Source organism: Bos grunniens, chromosome 7 (genome assembly GCF_055505025.1).
Source record: "Bos grunniens cultivar Pamir isolate PY7600 chromosome 7, Bosgru_T2T1.0, whole genome shotgun sequence".
Classification (NCBI taxonomy): Eukaryota; Metazoa; Chordata; class Mammalia; order Artiodactyla; family Bovidae; genus Bos; species Bos grunniens.
In genome coordinates this window covers 46,116,548-46,137,390 of record NC_141171.1, presented here as the reverse complement: position 1 = coordinate 46,137,390, position 20,843 = coordinate 46,116,548, and the positions used below count along the sequence as shown (strand labels likewise).

Below are 20,843 nucleotides of genomic sequence, written 5' to 3'. Positions count from 1 at the left end.
AATTTGGCCTTGGAGTACATAATGAAGCAGGGCAAAGGCTAATAGAGTTTTGCCAAGAGAATACACTGGTCATAGTCAGGTATTACTTCTCTTTAAAAGTAATTTGTGGAACTATACATTAAAACAGTAGATTTTACCTAGTTCCATTATATATTAGGGTTTTTTTTTTAATATGTTAAGAAAAATCAATGAGAAAAAGGACTGGGAATTTTTTTGTCAAATAAAAAATAATATCTACATTCAGAAATCTATCTTAGTTTTATGGTATGCAATATTATTATAATCATAGTACAAAAAGTGGACTTCTCTAATACTAATAGTTTTTATTAAAATATCTATTATACACTTTTTATAGATTTTGGCAGAGCTGTAAAAATCAGTAGACACAACACAGTAACACTTTTCAAAACTTTTTTAAGGAGACAAAACAGAATTAAGGTGAGAGTTGTGAATCTTTAAAATAATAAAATAAATTTAACCAGCCTTCACATCATCTTTTGGACAAAATACATATAAATTAATTAGTACTAGACAAATTATACCCTTAAAAACTGTTTATCTTGCATTTGAATTCCTTCAAGACTTAACTCAAATGTTACCCTCTGTGAGAACTTTCCTGGAAACCCTATCTTAAGAGACCATCACCTCTCAGCACCTTTTAAACACTTTACCAGCTTTGTTTCTCATTAACTAATGTCATTGTATAACAAATTTTTACTGATGTATCCTTTTTATTGTTTGTCTCCCATACTAGAATAAGGACTATGAGAAAAAGGGTTTTAAATCAGTTTGACTGTTGTGTTATCATAACATATTTCAGACACTAAGTAGACTCTTAATAAATATCTGTTAAATGCAATGCTTGAAAAATTAAACACCAAATATCTTAGCTTTATCAAGAATAACAAAAAGCCTCTTAAGATTAAGAACACTTTTTTGGCTTAACAGAAATGGTAATTTCTTCCAAAGAAAACAGATTTTATCACAAGCCATAGACTACAGTGGCCAATTCAAAAATCTTACCTTTGCTCCATCATTGTGCTTAGAGTTAACAATACTGTATTTTAGACATAATTTTGTTAAGAGGATAGATCTCATGTTATGTGTTTTTGCCACAATAAAACAAACAGAAAAGATTACCTTTGCTGGATGTATACAAGAGTGCTGACTGAAAGGAAACCAATTGAGTGTCAGTAAGACTTTCTTCCACTGACATCTGTACTGCATAGCCAGCATCTGGGTTTACATTGGGCAAAGACAGCAAGTCTGTTGACCGAACAAAGAAGTTCCCATGGAAAGTATGAATGGAAAGACCTAGAAAAGAAAAAGGTGTCAAAACAATTTACATACACCTACATATAGATACAGTTTAGATGTGATATTGTGATTTATAAAAAAATAAATACTCAGTCTTCACCCATTCCAGGCACACAGCTCCTAAAACCTTTAGAATTCCCTAAGTGTTAAAGATTATACTTTACTTTTGTCTTTTACTATGGTAACTAGGTGACTTCTGGAAGGGAACTAGGTAACCTAGTGATGGGGTCTGGCTACCAGATTCAACCATTTGATTATAGAGGAATAGAACTTTCAGTTTGACATTCTCCCCACCCCCACCCCACTCAGTACCTCCAGGGAGGAGAGAGGTGCTTGAGAGTGAATTAATCAGTCCTGACTATGTAATGAAGCCCCATAAAACCCAAAAGGACAGGGTCCTTAAGAAAGCTTTGGGATTGTGAATACATGGAAATTTGGGAAGAATGAAACTCTTAAGAGAGAGGAAGCAAGCTCCAGAAACTCCAGGCCGCCACACCCTTTTCCTTTCCTCATATCTTGCTCTATGCATCCTGTCTCTTTTTTTGTTGTTGAGTTATATCCTTTTAAAATAAACTGGTAATCTTTACTCAGCTATTAAAAAGAATGCATTTGAATCAGTTCTAATGCGGTGGATGAATCTAGAGCCTATTATACAAAGTGAAGTCAGTCAGAAAGAAATACGCCAATACAGCATATTAATGCATATATATGGAATTTAGAAAGATGGTAACGATGACCCTATATGCAAGACAGCAAAAGAGACACAGATATAAAGAACAGTCTTTTGGACTCTGTGGGAGAAGGCAAGGGTGGGATGATTTGAGAGAATAGCATTGAAACATGTATATTTTCATATGTGAAATAGATTGCCAGTCCAGGTTCAATGCATGAGACAGGGTGCTCAGGGCTGGTGCCCTGGGATGACTCTGAAGGGAGGGAGGTGGAAGAGGGCTTCAGGATGGGGAACACATGTACACCCATGGCTGATTCATGTCAATGTATGGCAAAACCCACTACAATATTATACAATAATTGGCCTCCAATTAAAATAAATAAATGAATTTTTAAAAATTAAATAAAATAAACTGGTAATCTAGGAAGTACAATGTTTCTTCTGAGTTCTATAAGTCACTCTAGCCAATAATTTCAACCAAAGGAGGGACTGCTGGAATTTCCAGTCTATAGCCAGAAGCATAGGTAACAAATTGGACTCACAACTGGCTTCTGAAATGTGGTGGTATGGTGTGTGGGGAGGCAGTCTTGTGAGACTGAACCCTTAATCTGTGGGATCTGATGATATCTCTAGGTAAGCAATGCCAGAACTGAGTTAATTGCTTGGTGGTATGGGGAAAACCCACACACTGACACTGGAAACAATCATATTAAATAATACACAGTAGTTAGTAAGAATGAGGATGGGATAAAAGATAACTTCTTAAATGAATTCAAATTTTCAAAATAACTTTTTTCAATAATGAGTTGACAATATCTTCCAAAATGCTAAATGGGTATTTACTTTAACCACAGTAATTCCATTACAAAGAATTTATTCTACAGATACAATCATTCAAGTTCCAAATTTATATGTGCAAAAAATTAAGCATTACTGTTTGTGTCATAACAAAAAGAAAAATCACAATAATCTTTAATGCCAATCAGTAGGAAAACAGTGATATTTACAACAGTTAGAACTGAACATAGAACAACAGACTGGTTCCAAATAGGAAAAGGAGTACGTCAAGGCTGTATATTGTCACCCTGCTTCTTTAATAGGCAGAGTACATCATGAGAAACGCTGGGCTGCAAGAAGTACAAGCTGGAATCAAGATTGTCGGGAGAAATATCAATAATCTCCGATATGCAGATGACACCACCCTTATGGCAGAAAGTGAAGAGGAACTAACAAGTCTCTTGATGAAAGTGAAAGAGGAGAGTGAAAAAGTTGGCTTAAAGTTCAACATTCAGGAAATGAAGATCATGGCATCTGGTCCCATCACTTCATGGGAAATAGATGGGGAAACAGTGGAAACAGTGCCAGACTTCATTTTTTGGGGCTCCAAAATCACTGCAGATGGTGATTGCAGCCATGAAATTAAAAGATGCTTACTTCTTGGAAGGAAAGTTATGACCAACTAAGATAGCATATTAAAAAGCAGAGATATTACTTTGTCAACAAAGGTCCGCCTACTCGAAGCTATGATTTTTCCAGTGGTCATGTACGGATGTGAGAGCTGGACTATGAAGAAAGGTGAACGCCGAAGAATGGATGCTTTTGAACTGTGGTGCTGGAGAAGACTCTTGAGAGTCCCTTGGACTCCAAGGAGATCCAACCAGTCCATCCTAAAGGAGACCAGTCCTGAGTGTTCATTGGAAGGGCTGATGCTGAGGTTGAAACTCCAATACTTTGGCCACCTGATGCGAAGAGTTGACTCATTGGAAAAGACCCTGATGCTGGGAGGGATTTGGGGCAGGAGGAGAAGGGGACGACAGACAGGGCTGGATGGCATCATTGACTAGATGCACATGAGTTTGGGTGAACTCCAGGAGTTGGTGATGGACAGGGAAGCCTGGTGTACTGCGATTCATGGGGTCGCAAAGAGTCAGACACGACTGAGTGACTGAACTGAACTGAAATACTAGTTAGAAGTTAAAATACATGAGATTTTTAAAAGAGCATGAGATAGATCTACATAATTAATATTAACAGATCTTCAAGACTTGCTGAAAACATGTACAATCTTATTTATGCTACTGCATTATACTATTTTCCATGAAGCAGTATATATGTATGTAAGTGTATAGAAAAAGTAACACAGCAATGTGGTTATAATAACATAAAGCTGGAGAGAAAGTGAAATGACACACAGTATCAACACACACAGTTGATACAAAAGGACTAGCTTCATCAATAATGTTTTCATTTTTTATAATAACAGGTATATATTTTGCTTACGAAGTAAAAACCAACTTTGCAACAGTAATTAGAAAAAAAGGAAGCATGTAGATCTGTATATATAAAAACAGAAAGCACGTACAAAAAAAGAAGCCAGATGTGAACCTCACTGCTTTTACTTGAAGGTGAAAATTTATACCCAGGTTTATATATGCATGGGAAAACTTTTCAAGAGCATATGAGAAATTCTAAGGCAGACTATACTGGCTTAATTTCTCATTTTATATCTTTTTGTACTGTACCTTTTTTTGGTAGCTTTACCAAAAGCATTTTATTTCATGTGAAACAAAATTTATCATTAAAAAAGAGAAATCTAAGCAAATTAACCACAAAGATACAGTAAATTAAGCATTGTAAAAAGAAAGCATAGGTTGGTTTGTATGCCCAAGCTTTTTGTGCAAGGTTAGGTACATATACAACAGCTTCTGTCCTGCCAAGCAGAAAAAGTCATAAAAGCACTTCTGGGATGTACATTTCCCTTAATTTAGAGCCAGTATCTGCCGAAATAATATCAGAGGTCCTTCGATCTTGGATAGGATACAAGTAGGCCCTTTAAAACATAAATGCTAAACAGTTAGAATTAAGAAGCAAGTTCAACAAGGGTGCGGGACATAAGATCAATATGCAAAGGATTAATTATCCTTACAGTAGAAAAAATTTTTAAATAATTCGATTTGAAATATGACAGAAAAAATATTTAGGAATAAATTTAACAAAAGAAACAAAACCTACATTCTAAAAACTACAACATATTGTTGAAAAAATTAAAGAACAGATATATCATGTTTTTGGATGGGAAGACTTATTGTTAAGATGTCAATATTCCCTCCAATTTCAGTTCAGTTCAGTTGTTCAGTTGTGTCCGACTCTTTGCGACTCCACGAACAGCAGCACGTCAGGCCTCCCTGTCCATCACCAGCTCCCAGAGTCCACCCAAACCCAAGCCCATTGAGTCGGTGATGCCATCCAACCATCCCATCCTCTGTCGTCTCCTTCTCCTCCTGCCCTCAATCTTTCCCAGCATCAGGGTCTTTTCCAGTGAGTCAGCTCTTTGCAACAGGTGGCCAAAGTATTGGAATTTCAGCTTCAACATCAGTCCTTCCAATGAACACCCAGGACTGATTTCCTTTACGATGGACTGGTTGGATCTCCTTGCAGTCCAAGGGACTTGCAAGAGTCTTCTCCAACACCACAGTTCAAAAGCATCAATTCTTTGGTGCTCAGCTTTCTTTATAGTCCAATTCTCACATCCATACATGACTACTGGAAAAATCATAGCCCTGACTAGACGGACCTTTGTTGACAAAGTAATGTCTCTGCTTTTTTATATGCTGTCTAGGTTGGTCGTAACTTTCCTTCCAAGGAGTAAGCATCTTTAAAGTTCATGGCTGCAATCACCATTTCCAGTGATTTTGGAGCCCAGAAAAATAAAGTCAGCCACTGTTTCCACTGTTTCCCCATCTATTTGCCATGAAGTGATGGGACTGGATACCATGATCTTAGTTTTCTGAATGTTGAGCTTTAAGCCAACTTTTTCCCTCTCCTCTTTCACTTTCATCAAGAGGCTCTTTAGTTCTTCTTCCCTCCAATTTATCTACCTATTAAATGAAAGCTCTATCAAATACCAGCTGGCTTCTTTGCAGAAACTGACAAGATGAATGTGAGAGGACTCATACTTCCTAATTTCAAACTTACTACAAAGTCACAATAGTCAAGAAAGTTTGGTACTGGCATAAGACAGACATATAGATTAAAAGAATAAAATTCAGAATCCAGAAATAAACCCTCACATTTATGATCAACTAATTTTCAACAAAGGGACACGACAACAAGACAATTCAATAGGGAGAGAACAGTATTTTTTAATAAATAGTGCTGGGAGAACTATATCCACATGCAAAAGTATGAAGTCAAAAACCTACCTCATCAGAAACAAAAATTAATTAAAAATAAATCAAGGACTTAAACGTAAGAATTATAACTATAAAAATCTTAGAAGACAACATATGTATAAAATGTTCATGACTCTGGATTAAGCAGTCAGTGGTTTACTGCTACGATGTGAAAGTGAAAGCCGCTCAGTCGTGACTGACTCTTTGTGACCCCATTGACTATATAGTCCATGGAATTCTCCAGGCCAGAATACTGGAGTGGGTAGCCATTCCCTTCTCCAGAGGATCTTCCCAACCCAGGGATCGAACCCAATCTCCCGATTGCAGATGGATTCTTTATCAGCTGAGCCACCAGGGAAGGCCAAGAATATTGGAGTAAGGGTAGTCTATCCCTTCTCCGGCAGATCTTCCCAGGCTAGGAATCGAACCAGGGTCTCCTGCATGGCAAGTGGATTCTTTACCAACTGAGCTATCTATGATACCAAAAGTACAAATGAAAAATGAAAAAAGATGATTAATGGGACATCACCAAAATTAAAAATAATTGTGCCTCAAAGGGTACCATTAAGAAAATGAAAAAGGATGGACTTCCCTGGTAGTCCCGTGATTAACAATCCGCATGCAAATGCAGGGGATACCAGTTCAACTCCTGGGCTGGGAAGACCCTACATGCCATGGAGCAGCTAAGCCCATGAGCCATAACTACTGAGCCAGCACTCAGAACATGCAAGCTACAACTACTGAAGCCCTCAGCACCTAGAGCCTGTGCTCTGCAACAAGAGAAGCCACTGCAATGAGAAGCGCATGCACTGCAACAAGGAGTAACCCCTGCTTGCCACATCAAAGAAAGCCCAAGTGCAGCAATAAAGACCCAGAACAGCCAAAAATAAATAGAGATAATTTAAAACAAAACTCCATTTATGCCTTCATAAATGTTAAAAAAAAAAGTGCCCCACCTTTGGTACACCGAATTCTCATGACTGCCTCAAAACCAATCTTCCGAGTGAGGTATCTCTGTAGTTCCTTCTCCAATTTCTGTACTTGGACTGGGTTGTGTTGATGGTGGTAAGAGGGATAATAATAGACACTACCTGCTGAATACCGAGAAATACAACCTGAAAGAAAACACAAAATCCTTTTAAATTCTACCGTTACCTACTATTACTAACACAAAGTAACTACAAGCATTTGAACTGACCTTTCTTTACCTTCCAAGACATTGTCAAAAAAGAATTCATTCCTTTAAACAGTAATAAAGACATTTCTCTATTATAAATGTTCAGAGAAGAAGACTACAAGGTTAATTATAAACTAAACTGCCTTCCCAAGGGAATAAGAATTCCTTCACTTTGTCATCTGTATCATCATAAAAATACCGTTTTGACTTTCACCTGGAAAAATAATCACTAGGAAGAACTTACCCAGAGAAGCCAAATCAGAATACTGTCCACTGAGAAGGAATAAGTCAACAGCTACCTGCTGACCAGAACAGTCCAAGGCTAATTTCTTATAGAAGTCAGTTGATGGTGTCAAGTGAATTTCCTATTAATAAATTACAAAGAGAAAAAATTTTAAATCATTAAATTGTCATAAAATTTATATATCATTTCATACATACCACTGAGGTGACACCAGAGATGGAGGTTCGACCCCTGCATCAGGAAGAGCCCCTGGAGGAGGAAATGGTAACCCACTCCAGTACTCTTGCTGGGAAAATTCCATGGACAAAAGAGCCTGGCGGGCTACTGTCCATGGAGTTGCAAAGAGTTGGACACGATTGAGTGACTGAGCGCACACACACACCCCCCATATATACTGAGGGTTAACAATTATCTTTGAACATTCTATAAAATCCTTTATGTTTTGTAATATTTTCTCTTTTTTTCAGTAAGAAACATGTCCTATTTAAGAATTTTCTATTTTGCTTTACTTTTAAAAAGGAATATACCTATTATACTTATTTTGATACTCTTTTAAATGCTTAATGCTGGAACTTCTAAACAATTCATATGTAATACTTTTCATTTATCATAAGAGATAAGTACGATTGATATTTTCACTTTATAAATATAAGGAAACAGAGGGGCAAAGTAATTAAGTAACTATTCAAGCTCACACATTTAAAAAGCAATGAAACTTAGGCAGACTTATTCCAAAGCTGACACCTTTAATCATTACAATAAATGGCCACATTCTCATCTTTTGAGAAATATGTATCTTAAAATAAGTTTATACACACAAGGTGCTCAAAAACAATTCAGGATAGTCAATATAACAAACCATGACTAATTTTACTCATCATACAGGTTCTACCTTGTCCCTAGCAAGCATATTCTCTTAGTTTCCCTGACTTTCTCATCAAAGGCAGGTGGCACTGCTGCTGCTAATTAGTTGCTAAATCGTGTCCAACTCTTTGTGACCCCATGGACCATAGGCTCCTCTATCCATAGGATTTCCCAGACAAGAATACTGTAGTGGGCTGCCATTCCTTCTCTAAGGGATCTCCCTGACCCACACTGAATCCACATCTCCTGCACTGGCAGGCGGCTTCTTTTACCACTGAGCCACCTGGGAAGCCACACGCAAATTTGCTAGTGGTCTGCTAAAGATCTAACATAAGGTAAGAGTGAATCAGATAGAAAATACTGAAATAGAAATGACTACATAAAAGAGAAATGATTATTCATTTCCTTATATTCCCTGTTTTTCATAACTGAAAAATAAAATAATCTCTACAGTCAAAGGGACAAAACACCAGCATAAATCTTATTATACACTTAATGACTTTCTAACCTTAGCAGATGACCTTTGGTTGGGTTCCTCTCGAGGTTTCAGGGCTCCCACTCCAAGAGTTGGGAGTTGTGTTTGAAAAACAGACATTCGACCACCAGTTGGGGACATCAACTTAAAGGCAGCCTGAAGAGCTGGACCCAAGGCACTCTGAGTCTCCAAGGTCTTAGTGAACATTTGCGGCAAAGTTTTCAGTAAATCTTGGACGAGCTTGTGAAATAAAGCAAGAAAACTCAAGAGTGTTACAATAAAAAAATTTTTTTCCACAATAAGCCAGTAAGTGATACAATAGACAGGACATTGAGTCATGATGATGGTCAGAGAATCTACAGACAGTACAGTAAACAATGAAGTTGGTCGAATGACAAGAAAGCCATTTTAAGTCAACATTATAAATTGGCAAGCAAGACAAATCAAAATTGGGGCCTTACAGTTCTTGCACATGCAGTAGTCCAGCAAGACTATAAGTCCAAAATATATCCAAAAGAACCATCACAGTTTAGAGATGTGACATATTTAAATGCCATGGAATATGGCCTTCTCAATCACCTCTATACACTTTATTCTTTTCGGTTCCAAAGTGTATTTAACTCTTCCCTATTGCAAAATCTAAGATAGCCAGTAAATTTGCCAACTAATGATATTACTACAAAAGAAAAACAAAACAAAAAACAACTACCTCTTCAGGTTAGGTTGTACAAATAAAGAGAGTTAATGGGAAAAAAATACTTTGCACTATGGCAAAGTCACCATTGCCAACAGCTGAGACCATAGACTTGCTAGTTAAAATGTTACCCCTATGGCATATATGCATGTACAGGGTAGACAACATCCCCCCTTCAGACACATTCTGTTCACCTCTCACTGTATTATGTCATGGCAATTTCCAGGCAGGTAATAAGAGTTTCTTCTGAACTGACCTCAATGACACTCTGTGAATCAGAAAAGCAAAGGGCACTGAAAGCAGCCTAAAGTGCTTCTACGTAGTGACCAGAAGCTTATCTCAGCAACCCTCCCAATTTCCCAAATGGCTGGCAAGGCAGGCTTCCTGCATCTTATCCTCCTTTATGGAACAGACTTATCTTCCACCCTATCACAAACTGATATATTAAACTTAAAAGCAATCAGTTTAAGGGCAAACTCAAAAGCTGTTCATCTGATGAATTTTAACTAATTGCAAATATAAAATGCTACACATCCTAGAAATGTCACAGAAAGAAGCAAAATTCTACATAAAGTTCATTTAAAAAATACATTCCTTCAACATTTCAATTAAACATGTCAGATAGGAAAGTGTCCCTTACCTCTTTACTTTCATTTAAATTTACTAATAAGTTCTCCGGCATAGGTATAAAAACATCTGAAAAAATAAATAAATATTTCTTTTAAACAAAACAACTGTCACAGATGTTCTAAATATATAACACTGATATAATTAACCAGCCCTACACTTAGAGAAAAGCCATATCCTCTACTTTCACAGCAATGTCTACCTATGTTCAAAGAGTTACCCCAAGCGCTCTGTAAGGTTTGTACAAGTACTTTGCTTCTTAGATTAAAGACAATTTAGAATCCTGTCTTAGAATTCCCGCTTAGCCACAAAAGCAGTCAAAGAAACACTCTTGGCATTAAAAAAAAAAAATCTTGACTAAGAAGACACACAAAAATTCTGTCTTGAAATAGAAGTAATACAGCCCACTAACAACTCTGTCATTCATAAAGTGGATACGTTCTCACAAAGAAGGCTACTCCTACTCAGGGCTATAAAATCAAGTAAATTGCAAGGTACGCTAAATGGCCACATCAGAGGAGTTTTCCAGTATTCTAATTTATTCTTGCTTATGTATTAAATACGCTTTTCTGAAAGGAAGCACACTGGAAGGAAAATGTGGGTGGTGGTGGAGTATTTTGAGGGGGTCTCACTTTTTACATTTTTGTATTGTTTTTCATTACAAAATTACAAAAATAAGGCTCACCATAATTCTTATAAAAATAATACCAACATATAATTTGAAACATTAAATATTTAACTATCATATAAAAAATCTACTGTCTACTGTTCTTTCTTTAAAATTAAGATTTTAATAAAAGTTTTGAAATATAATTCACACACCATGAAATTTACTCATGCAGAAGATACACTTCAGTGATCTTTTTACTATATGCACAGAGTTGTACAACTGTCACCACTATCTAATTCTTGATCCTTTTCATCACTGCAAAAGAGAACCCCGCACTGATTAGCAGTCACTCCTCACTTCCCTACCAACTCCCACAGGTCTGGGCAGCCTGTAGTCTTCTGGTCTCTGAACAGGCCTATTCTGGACATTTTATAATATTGGAGTCACACTATGAGGTCCTTTGTGACTGGCTTCTTCCTCTTAGCCTTACATTTTCAAGGTTCACCCATGTTGTTTTTTTACTGCTGAGTAACAACATTTCATTATATGAATATCCTACGTTTTGTTTATTTTGGGTTGTTTCCACTTCTTGGCTGAGTTGTTAAAAAACATTCATGTACACATTTTTGGGTAGACATGTTCTGTACTATTTTATTTTTAATAATTCATATTAACAATTTTAAAAAATTGAAGTATAGTTGCCTTCCTATTAAGTAAAATTGCTGGGTTATAATAGTTAACTCTATGTTTAACTTCTAGAGGAACTGACAAAATGTTTTCCCTAATGGCAGCACCATCTTCCATTCCTACTACTAGTGAATGGGGGCTCCAATTTCTCCATATCCTTGCAAAAACTTGCTACTGTCCTTTAAAAAATTTTTTGCTATATGACACCCAGCAAGGGATATTCATCAGCTCTTTAATAAAATTGAGAGGCTGAACCATATCAGTAAATTCACAACTTGGCCCATTATCAGAATTATTATGTGAATTTTATTTTATGCCAAATAAGTATTTGGAGAAATATGAATAGATAAGGGAAAGGGGAAAGACTGACTTGGCTGCTCTGTTATGAGATTTGGAACAACCAGGACAGAAGAGGGGCTCTATTCATCTATTGCATTTTAAAGATGTACAGCCAATTCTCATAATTCATAGATTTTATAGTTGTGAACTTACCTATTTATTAATATTTATTATTTGTAATCCCCAAACCAATACTCATGGAACTAACCAGTTATTCAGACATGCTCAGAGTATCAGAAAATTCTGGTTTTGAGATTTCTTTTTAACTGCTGTGATATGGCATTTCTTTGTGGTTTTCATTTGCATTTCCCTCGTAACTCATGATATGAGCATCTTTTCAAGGGCTTATCAGCCAACTGCATAGACAGAATGTTTAATATGGTGTACCATAGAGACAAGGCTATTCAAATCCTTTGCCCACTTTTTAATTAATTAGGTTGTCTTTTTTATTAAGTTGTAGAAGTTCCTTGCATGATCTAGATATATATTTTGATCAGATATATGACTTGCAAATATTTTTTCTCATTCTGTAGGTGTCTTCACTTTCATGATAATATCCTTTTGAAACACAAAAAGCTTTAGTTTTTAAAAACATTTTCATTTTTTTATTTTATTGAAGTATAGTTGATTTCCAATGTTGTACTAATTTCTGCTGTACAGCAAAGTGACTCAGTTATACAAATATATATTCTTTTCCATTATGGTTTATCATAGAATATTAAATACAGTTCCTTGTGCTACACAGTAGGACCTTATTGTTTACCCAAGGTTTTAATTTTTAAGAAGCCCAACTTACCTATTTTCTCTTTTGTCGTTTGTGCTTTTGGTGTTATATCTAAGAAATCACTGCCTAATTCAAGGTCACAAAACACTTCTATGTTTTTTTCTAACAGTTTTATAGTTTCAGTCTCATATTCAGATTTATGATCCATTTGGAGTTAATTTTTTAAACTGTGATAAATACATATAATATGCAAAATTTATCACCATAACCATATAAAAATTTTTGTCATTCTTTTTTAAATTTTCATTTATTTATTTAACTTTATTTTTGGCTGCACAGGCTTTCTCTGGTTGCCGTGAGTCAGGGTTACTCTCTAGTTGTGGTGCTCGGGCTTCTCATTGCAGAGGCTTTTCCTGTTGTAGAGCACAAGCTCTAGGGTACTCGAGCTTCAGTAGCAATGGCTCATGGGCTCCAGAGCGTGGGCTCAGTAGTTGCGGCACATGGGCTTAGCTGCCCCACGGCAAGTGTTAACTTCCTGGACCAGTGTCCCCTGCATCAGCAGATGGATTCTTAACAACCGGACAACCAGGAAAATCCTCACCTTAACCATTTTTAAGTGTACAATTGTTTTCCATAGCACTGAACCATTTTACATTCCCACCAGCAATATACAACAGCTCCAAAGTTTCCACATCCTTACCAGCCCTTGTTATTTTCCATTTTTAAAAATAATAACCATTCCAATGGATGTTAAGTGGTATCTCATTGTGATTTTGATTTGCATTTCTCTAATGACTAATGATGTTGAGCATTTTTTCGTATATTTACTGACCATTTGTGCATCTTCTTTGGAGAACTGTCTATTCAAGCTCTTTGTCCATTTTTGAGTTGTGGTTTATTTATTGCTGAGTTGTATGTATGTTTGTTAGTCACTCAGTCATGTCCAACTCTTTGCGATCCCATGGATTGTAGCCCACCAGGCTCCTCTGTCCATGGAATTCTCTAGGCAAGAATACTGGAGTGGGTTGTCATTCCCTCTCTGGGGATCTTCCCAACCAAGGGACTGAACCCGGGTCTCCTGTATTGCAAGCAGATTCTTAACCGTCTGAGCCATTAGCAGCTCTTTTATTAATCCTTCATCATATGTATAATTTGCATATACATATGTTTTCTCCATACTTCTGTACTTCTTTTTACTGTCTTGATAGTTTTCTTTCATGTACAAAAGTTTTTAACAGTGATCAAGTCCAATTTATTTATTTTTTTCTTTTGTTGCTTCTGCTTTTAGTGTCATATCCAGGAAATCACTGCCAAACCTAATATCATGAAGATTTTCCACTGTTTTCTTAGAGTTTCAGTTCTTAAGTTTAGGTCTTTGATCCACTGAGTTAATTTTTTTTTAATATGGTTGAAGATAAGGGTCTAACTTCATTCTTTTGCATGCTCAGTTTTCTCTGAACCATTTGTTAAAAAAACTGTCTTTTCCCCATTGAATGGTCTTGGTATCCTTATCAAAAATAAAGTTACCATATATGTGAAGGCTTATTTCTGGGCTTCTATTCTGTTCCATTGGCCTATGTCTATCCTTAAATACTTCCTGAATGAGATTTGCCATTAACTTGTTTTTGTTGCCTTGTTCAGAATTCACTTTACCGCCATAATTCTGTTTCCTCTTCTATAAAATAAGAACTTTGACTGAAGAACTCTCACAAGTCCAAAAATCTTGTCACTATATACTCAAAGTTTTTCTCAATATAGTAGAATCATACCAAGTGATCTGAATTGGCTGAACAATCATGAAATATTTCTAAAACTAAAATTTCCTCAGTTCATTAATTTAAGTATATAATATATACCTTCAATATCTGAAACTATTAGCATCTGAGGTTGAGAGAGACCTTCTTGAAGACTGTAGAAGTGGATTGTACTATCAAATGTTATGAAGCCAATTTTTGTCCTGGTGTTGCCAGGAAGCCTAAAAACAAATTCAGAAGAATATTTTATAAAGTTTTATATTATACCTAAAATATCTGCAAAGAGTTACATACAAACATTTGCTTCTGTCCTGTGGAAAATGTCCCAACAAAAATGTTTTTAATCCATGCAGTGTTTAATCACCATGGAAAAATATACTACTCCAAAGAAAACACTACACATAACCCAAATAATCAACAAAACCAAACAATAATACAACAATCCAAAACTCATTATACCTATATAAAGCTATATCAATCACTTAGGAAATGACATATAAAAAACAACGGAAAGGATATACAAAAGTCTGTAGATGATTTTAACTTATAAAAAAGACTTCAAAAAACTGCCACATACCAACTCTAAAGTGTAATTTACATATTGCATAAAGCTACATACTGCTTTACATAGTGTATCTTTTTTTAAAAATTGCTTAAATTTATTTTTATACTGCTTAATACATTCACTTAAGAAGATCAGCAAAAAGACATTTTAAAGAACTTAAATATGTACACCTTAGTTTTACAAGGGGAAAAACAAACTAGTTTTCATTCTTGGTAAGTTATTGAACCCTCTCATCAACAAACAATTCTTATACACAACCTACAATATTAAAAACACAAATGCCGGTAAGGACAAAAATGCCTGCAACCAAGCTGAGGGAGTTAGTCCATTTCTGATGAGACTTGCTCCTGAAAATTCTTCCTTACCATACAAGAGTACAAGAGTATTTCATTACACTGAAAGGTCATGCTAGCTTTCATGGGTTATACTAAGCATGTAAGAACCATTTAATGTACAGTTGTTTTAAGAGGCTTAAGAGAGAGGACCAGCAAATGCAATGTGTAGACACTGTTTACATTCTTTTTCCAACAAACCCACAATAAAAAAACATTCTAGAGACAACCAGGAACAAAAATTGAACTGGATATTATATCATATTATGGAATTACTGCTAATTTTGTTTGATGTGATTCCCATATTTTAGTTACGGTTAAAAATAATTCCACGTATTTTTAGGTAAAAAGATCGTATTACGGAATTACTGCTAATTTTGTTGGATGTGATTCTCATATTTTAGTTAGGCTTAAAAATAATTCCACGTATTTTTAGGTAAAATGATATACTGACTGAGATTTGCATTAAAATACTCTAGGGGAAAAAGGAAGGGCAGGGGTAGATGAAGCAAGAACAGCTGAACGCTAAAAATACTGAACCTGAGGCTAAGTGCCTGGAACTTCACTATATTCTTTCTATTTACCACATCCTTGAAATTTTTCCATAATAAAAGGTTAAAAATAAACTAGTATTTCTCAGAGAAAGGGAGACCTAAAGTTAACTATGGATTTAAGTGGACTTTTAGAACATAATTACATAGCTTTTAAAATATATTTTGGAACTACTTATTCATTTTATTAATACAAACACTATTTCTAAATTAACCTGAGTTAAGATACTTACAAATCCAGATTGTCTAACAAACTCTGGCAAACTGAATTCAAGTATCCAGTTTCAATTGCATTGTGAGACACATCAAAAACAAAGAGGTACACTGGAGGTTGAGGTGGTCGTAACTGAGGGAGAAAAAGGATCTCATTAAATACAGTTAACAGGATTTAATTTAAACTTACCATTTGTCATGTCTACATATAGCAAAACAATAAAATAAACCTTATTTACAGATCAAGTGGAGACTATAGTAATAATAGATGAAGAAAATAATATAGAAAGAAGTTTTTTTCAGATGCATACTTAGAAAAAGGAAAATGAGAATATGATTGTCATCTGTTAGAAGAGTGTTTTTTCTAGGACAGGAAGGGGAATACATATAATCAGAAAGCTTTTAGGGGACCTCCCTGGTGGTCCAGTGGCTACGACTCTGTGCTCTCAATGCAGGGGTCCAGGGTTCAATTTACAGTCAGGGAACTAGATCCCACATGCCAGAACTAAAAGAGCCTGCATGATGCAACTAAGAGCTGGTGTAGCCAGATATTAGGTTGGTGCAAAAGTAATTATAGTTTTGCATTGTTGAACTTTGCCATTTGATATTGGAAAAATTTTTAAGTAAATGTGGTTATGTTACACATCATTTTAATGCACATTTCTTGCTTTATATTTTTTGCTAATGAATTATTGTCAATTTTGTATGTATTTTAGACTATGAAAATTGTTACTAGACAAAAAGTGAATTCATGCAATTTTCTTATTGGAGTTCAAAATGGGTCATAAAGCAGCAGAGACAATTCACAACATCAACAATGCCTTTGGCCAAGGAACTGCTAATGAACGAACAGTGCAGTAGTGGTTCAAGAAGTTTTGCAAAAGAGATGAGAGCCTTGAAGATAAGCAGCACAGTGGCCAACCACTGAAAGTTGACCACAACCAACTAAGAGCAATCATCAAAGCTGATCCTCTTACAACTACATGAGAAATTGCCCAAGAGCTCAATGTCGACCATTCTATGGTCATTTGGCATTTGAAGCAAACAGGAAAGGTGAAGAAGCTCAGTAAGTGGGTGCCCTCATGAGCTGACCGCAAATCAAAGAGGTTGTTATTTTGAAGTGTCATCTTCTCTTATTCCATGCAACAAAAACAAACCATTTCTCAATTGGATTGTGACGAGACGAAAAGTGGATTGTATACAACAACCAGCAACTATCAGTTCAATGGTTGGAGCTAGAAGAAGCTCCAAAGCACTTCCCGAAGCCAAACTTGCACGAAATAAAGGGTCCTGGTCAGTATTTGGTGGTCTGCTGCCAGTCTGATCCACTACAGCTTTCTGAATTGCAGAAAAACCATTAGATCTGAGAAGTATGCTCAGCAAATCGATGAGATACAATGAAAATTGCAACACCTGCAGCCAGCATTGGTCAAAAGAAAGGACCCAATTCTTCACAACAATGCCCAACCACCTGTCACACAATCAACATCTCAAAAGTTGAACAAATTAGGCCAAAGTTTTTGCTTCATCTGCCATATTCACCCAACCTCTTGCCAACCAACTACCACTCCTTCAAGTATCTTGACAACTTTTTGCAGGGGAAACGCTTCCACAACCAGCAGGAGGCAGAACATGCTTTCCAAGAGTTCGCTGAATCCTGAAGCGTGGATTTTTATGCTACAGGAATAAACAAACCTATTTCTTGTTGAAAAAAATGTGTGGTAGCAGTTCCTATTTTTATTAATAAAGAGCTGGTTGAGACTAGTTAAAATGATTTAAAATTCAGGGTCTGGAACCATAATTACTTTTTCACCAACCTAATTAATAAATAAATATTTTAAAAAAAGAAAACCTTTTGAGAGTTTTGGCAATGTTCAATTTCTTGACCTGGGTGGTGAAACAGTGGTATTATGATTACTTGGTAACCTATATATTCATGTTTCATAGGCTTTCATCATATTTCACAATTTAGAGAAATTACAGTTCTGAAAATGACAAATCAAGTCAACTTGAGCTGGTTATTTAACCAACACATTTCAACCAGTTGCAGAAAAATGTACAAGTATATTTTAAACTTGCAGGAAAATGTACAAGTATATTTTGTATATACTTGCAGAAAATGTACAAGTATATTTTAAAAATTGCAGAAAAATGTACAAGTATATTTTAAACTTCCAAGCTCAAATATTTGTCTTCAATTCAATAAAAAGCATCAAATAATCACACTCAGAACTTGATGTCTAGTATACTTTTATATTTTTTTGCACATATCACTTGCCAAATTCATAGAATCTGCTGTCCAAGAAGTAAGTCTGGAAGAAGCAACATCTCTTGCAGACCTAGGCAAGTTTCCAAATTTAAAGGAAGCCATTTTTACAAAAGCTAAGAGGTAAAGAAATGGAAGAAAGCCAATTCAAAAAAATAAATGCTTCTGATTTTTTGGCTTTAATTCAACAAAGGCACAGCTACATAAAGGAAGCTATTAACAGCCATTTAAGTTTCACAAAAACGTTTTCTATACTGAAATTCCCATGTGGTGAAAACAGACTGAGTCCTCATAATTTCTATACTAAAATGGCCCCAATTGACCAGATAGAGACTATCCCATAAAAATACACTAAAATAAAATATTAAAAGTTGGTATTAAGTCTTATCTTCATATTCCCTTTTCTTAGAGGCAATTATTGCATAGAGAAAGAGAAACCAAAAGTTCTGGATATTGCTAGTCACTTAAGTAAATCTGTTTCACATCTGTAAAACGGGATGAACAGTGCTTAATTAAGAGTTGTTTGTGATGATCAAAAAGATATATGTGCTTTGTAAAATGGATAGTACTAATCAAACATTAGGCATAATTATTATCTTTTCAAATGCAAGACTTCAGATACTCACACAAGTGTATGTATAAGTACTTACAAGAGCATACACATCACATTATTATTTATAATAGCAAAAAACTATGAGACCTAAAAGTATACTAGTATGATCCCAATATTTTATGCAGATTTCTGAATGGATACCCAAGAAACATAAACAGAACTTTGCATATACTTTCACTTTCCAAACTTACCCTTATATACAAATTAACTATGTTTATAATGAACAGGATAACTTTTATAAATTAAAAATATAACATTTTATTAAAGAACTCCATGGTATATTTAAAACCCAGTATTATGAAATATTTATGCTATATAAAAAGTGAAACTTTACCATGTATTCTGATGGAGCCATAAACTCAATTGTAGCATTTTGAACTTCAGGTCTTCTGTGAGGTTCTCCATAGACTCTGGTCAAAGGGTTGTACATGAATTCTTCAGGAACTATGTGAATTAACAACATACGCTGTTAAAACTGAAAGGATTATGTTTAATACAGCTTGCATTTGGCTGTTTTCTTAATTTAGGGATTCATATATAATTCAATATAAATTAAATATTAAAAGCTAAATGCACTTTTTTTTTTTAACTTGGCCATGCTGTGAGGCATGTGGATCCCAATCAGGATTGAACCTGCTCCCCCTGCAATGGAAGCACAGAGTCTTAACCACTGGACTGCCAGGGAAGTCTGGGTTAATATACTTTATTTTTGAGTTCCATTCAATTTCTCTTCCTAATGAACAGCACTAAGTATGTTTTGCTTTTACAAGTACTATGACTTTTCCTATTTTCTAATATCCTTTTTCTCTTAATTCCTGGAAAGCTGCTTTCCTAAAATAGTTTAAGAGGATGATAAAAACTCATTAAGTGAAAAAAAAAACCCAAAAACTCATTAAGTGATCATTATTTTCTTAAAACGCAAGACTAAACTTTGTCTTAAATTTCACAGTGGTACAAGGATATTAACATTTGATGTCATTTACAGACTCTGGTTGCCCCTGGAAAGCTACGGCAAAAATACTTCAAAGTATTTTTTGGGTATCAGGGTATGGGGCATGGTGAGTTTCAAAAGTTATTAAGACCTCTATGGAGTATCAGCTGCCTTCTGCTTATAAAACATTAGTGCTCCAATATTTTCTAAATTATCATTGCATCTGTCTTCTCAATAACTGTTTAAAAATTCAAATCCCAATATATGCTGAAGGGTAAGCTATAGTTCATGAAATGCTCTGGGCTGCATACGAAAGTGACTTCAACTTTTATTACAATTTAACTTCATATACCAAAGCACATATACATAAGATTTTAAATGTACTAAACACTATACATACATATATTTTCTGAATTATTACAGAGTAAAAAGAATGCTCTTTTTCTACCCTCATTTTCATCTACTCTAAAAATACAAACAGTAAATGTGGTTTTCAAAAATCTCAGAAGCTCCTCTATTTCCCAATGCTTAATGAAATCTCCTTCTAAACAGATTTTTAGAAAAATTGAAAACTTAATTTTCAATGTGGATATCAGAATGCCCTTTTTCCTTCTCTAATCCTAATAGAATGTTGTTAGGTGATATTTCTTAATATATAAATAGTGAAACAGTTACTGAAGGATATCTCCTCCTCATCAATTACTGAAAAAACTACATTCAACTAACCTTCTAGCACTGCCCACCTCCCTTCATACAGCAGTGAATGAAGCTAATGGCAGCTATTCTGTGGACTTATTTTCTTTCACCCTAGAGAAAAGGCATGGGACAATTTCTAAATAAAAATATTTCTTAAATTATAGGCTTAAATAATACCATGAAATATGCCATTTGTTATATGCCCAATATAATAAATGTAAAAAAATGGTATCAAAGTAATATTACCATATTTTTTGCTTAAGAAATATGTAATCATTTATATATAAGTATAAATGCCTGAAAAAAAAGTGAAAAGAAG

The 20,843-nt window shown here is 35.1% G+C and overlaps 1 protein-coding gene across 3 annotated transcripts in view; it reads right to left on the bottom strand.

Annotated features, from left to right (window-relative positions):
• The window catches only part of SEC24A (SEC24 homolog A, COPII component), an 80,413-nt gene that overhangs the window by 15,622 nt on the left and 43,948 nt on the right, over positions 1–20,843 (bottom strand). For all 3 annotated transcript variants that reach the window (XM_086411614.1, XM_086411612.1, XM_086411613.1), the window contains 8 exons: positions 19,232–19,341; positions 16,039–16,151; positions 14,460–14,578; positions 10,257–10,312; positions 8,956–9,162; positions 7,584–7,704; positions 7,119–7,277; positions 1,141–1,314 (listed from right to left, as the gene is read on the bottom strand). In XM_086411614.1, the coding sequence (XP_086267740.1) occupies positions 1,141–1,314; positions 7,119–7,277; positions 7,584–7,704; positions 8,956–9,162; positions 10,257–10,312; positions 14,460–14,578; positions 16,039–16,151; positions 19,232–19,341 (1,059 nt within the window). The remainder of the gene's footprint in view (positions 1–1,140; positions 1,315–7,118; positions 7,278–7,583; positions 7,705–8,955; positions 9,163–10,256; positions 10,313–14,459; positions 14,579–16,038; positions 16,152–19,231; positions 19,342–20,843) is intronic.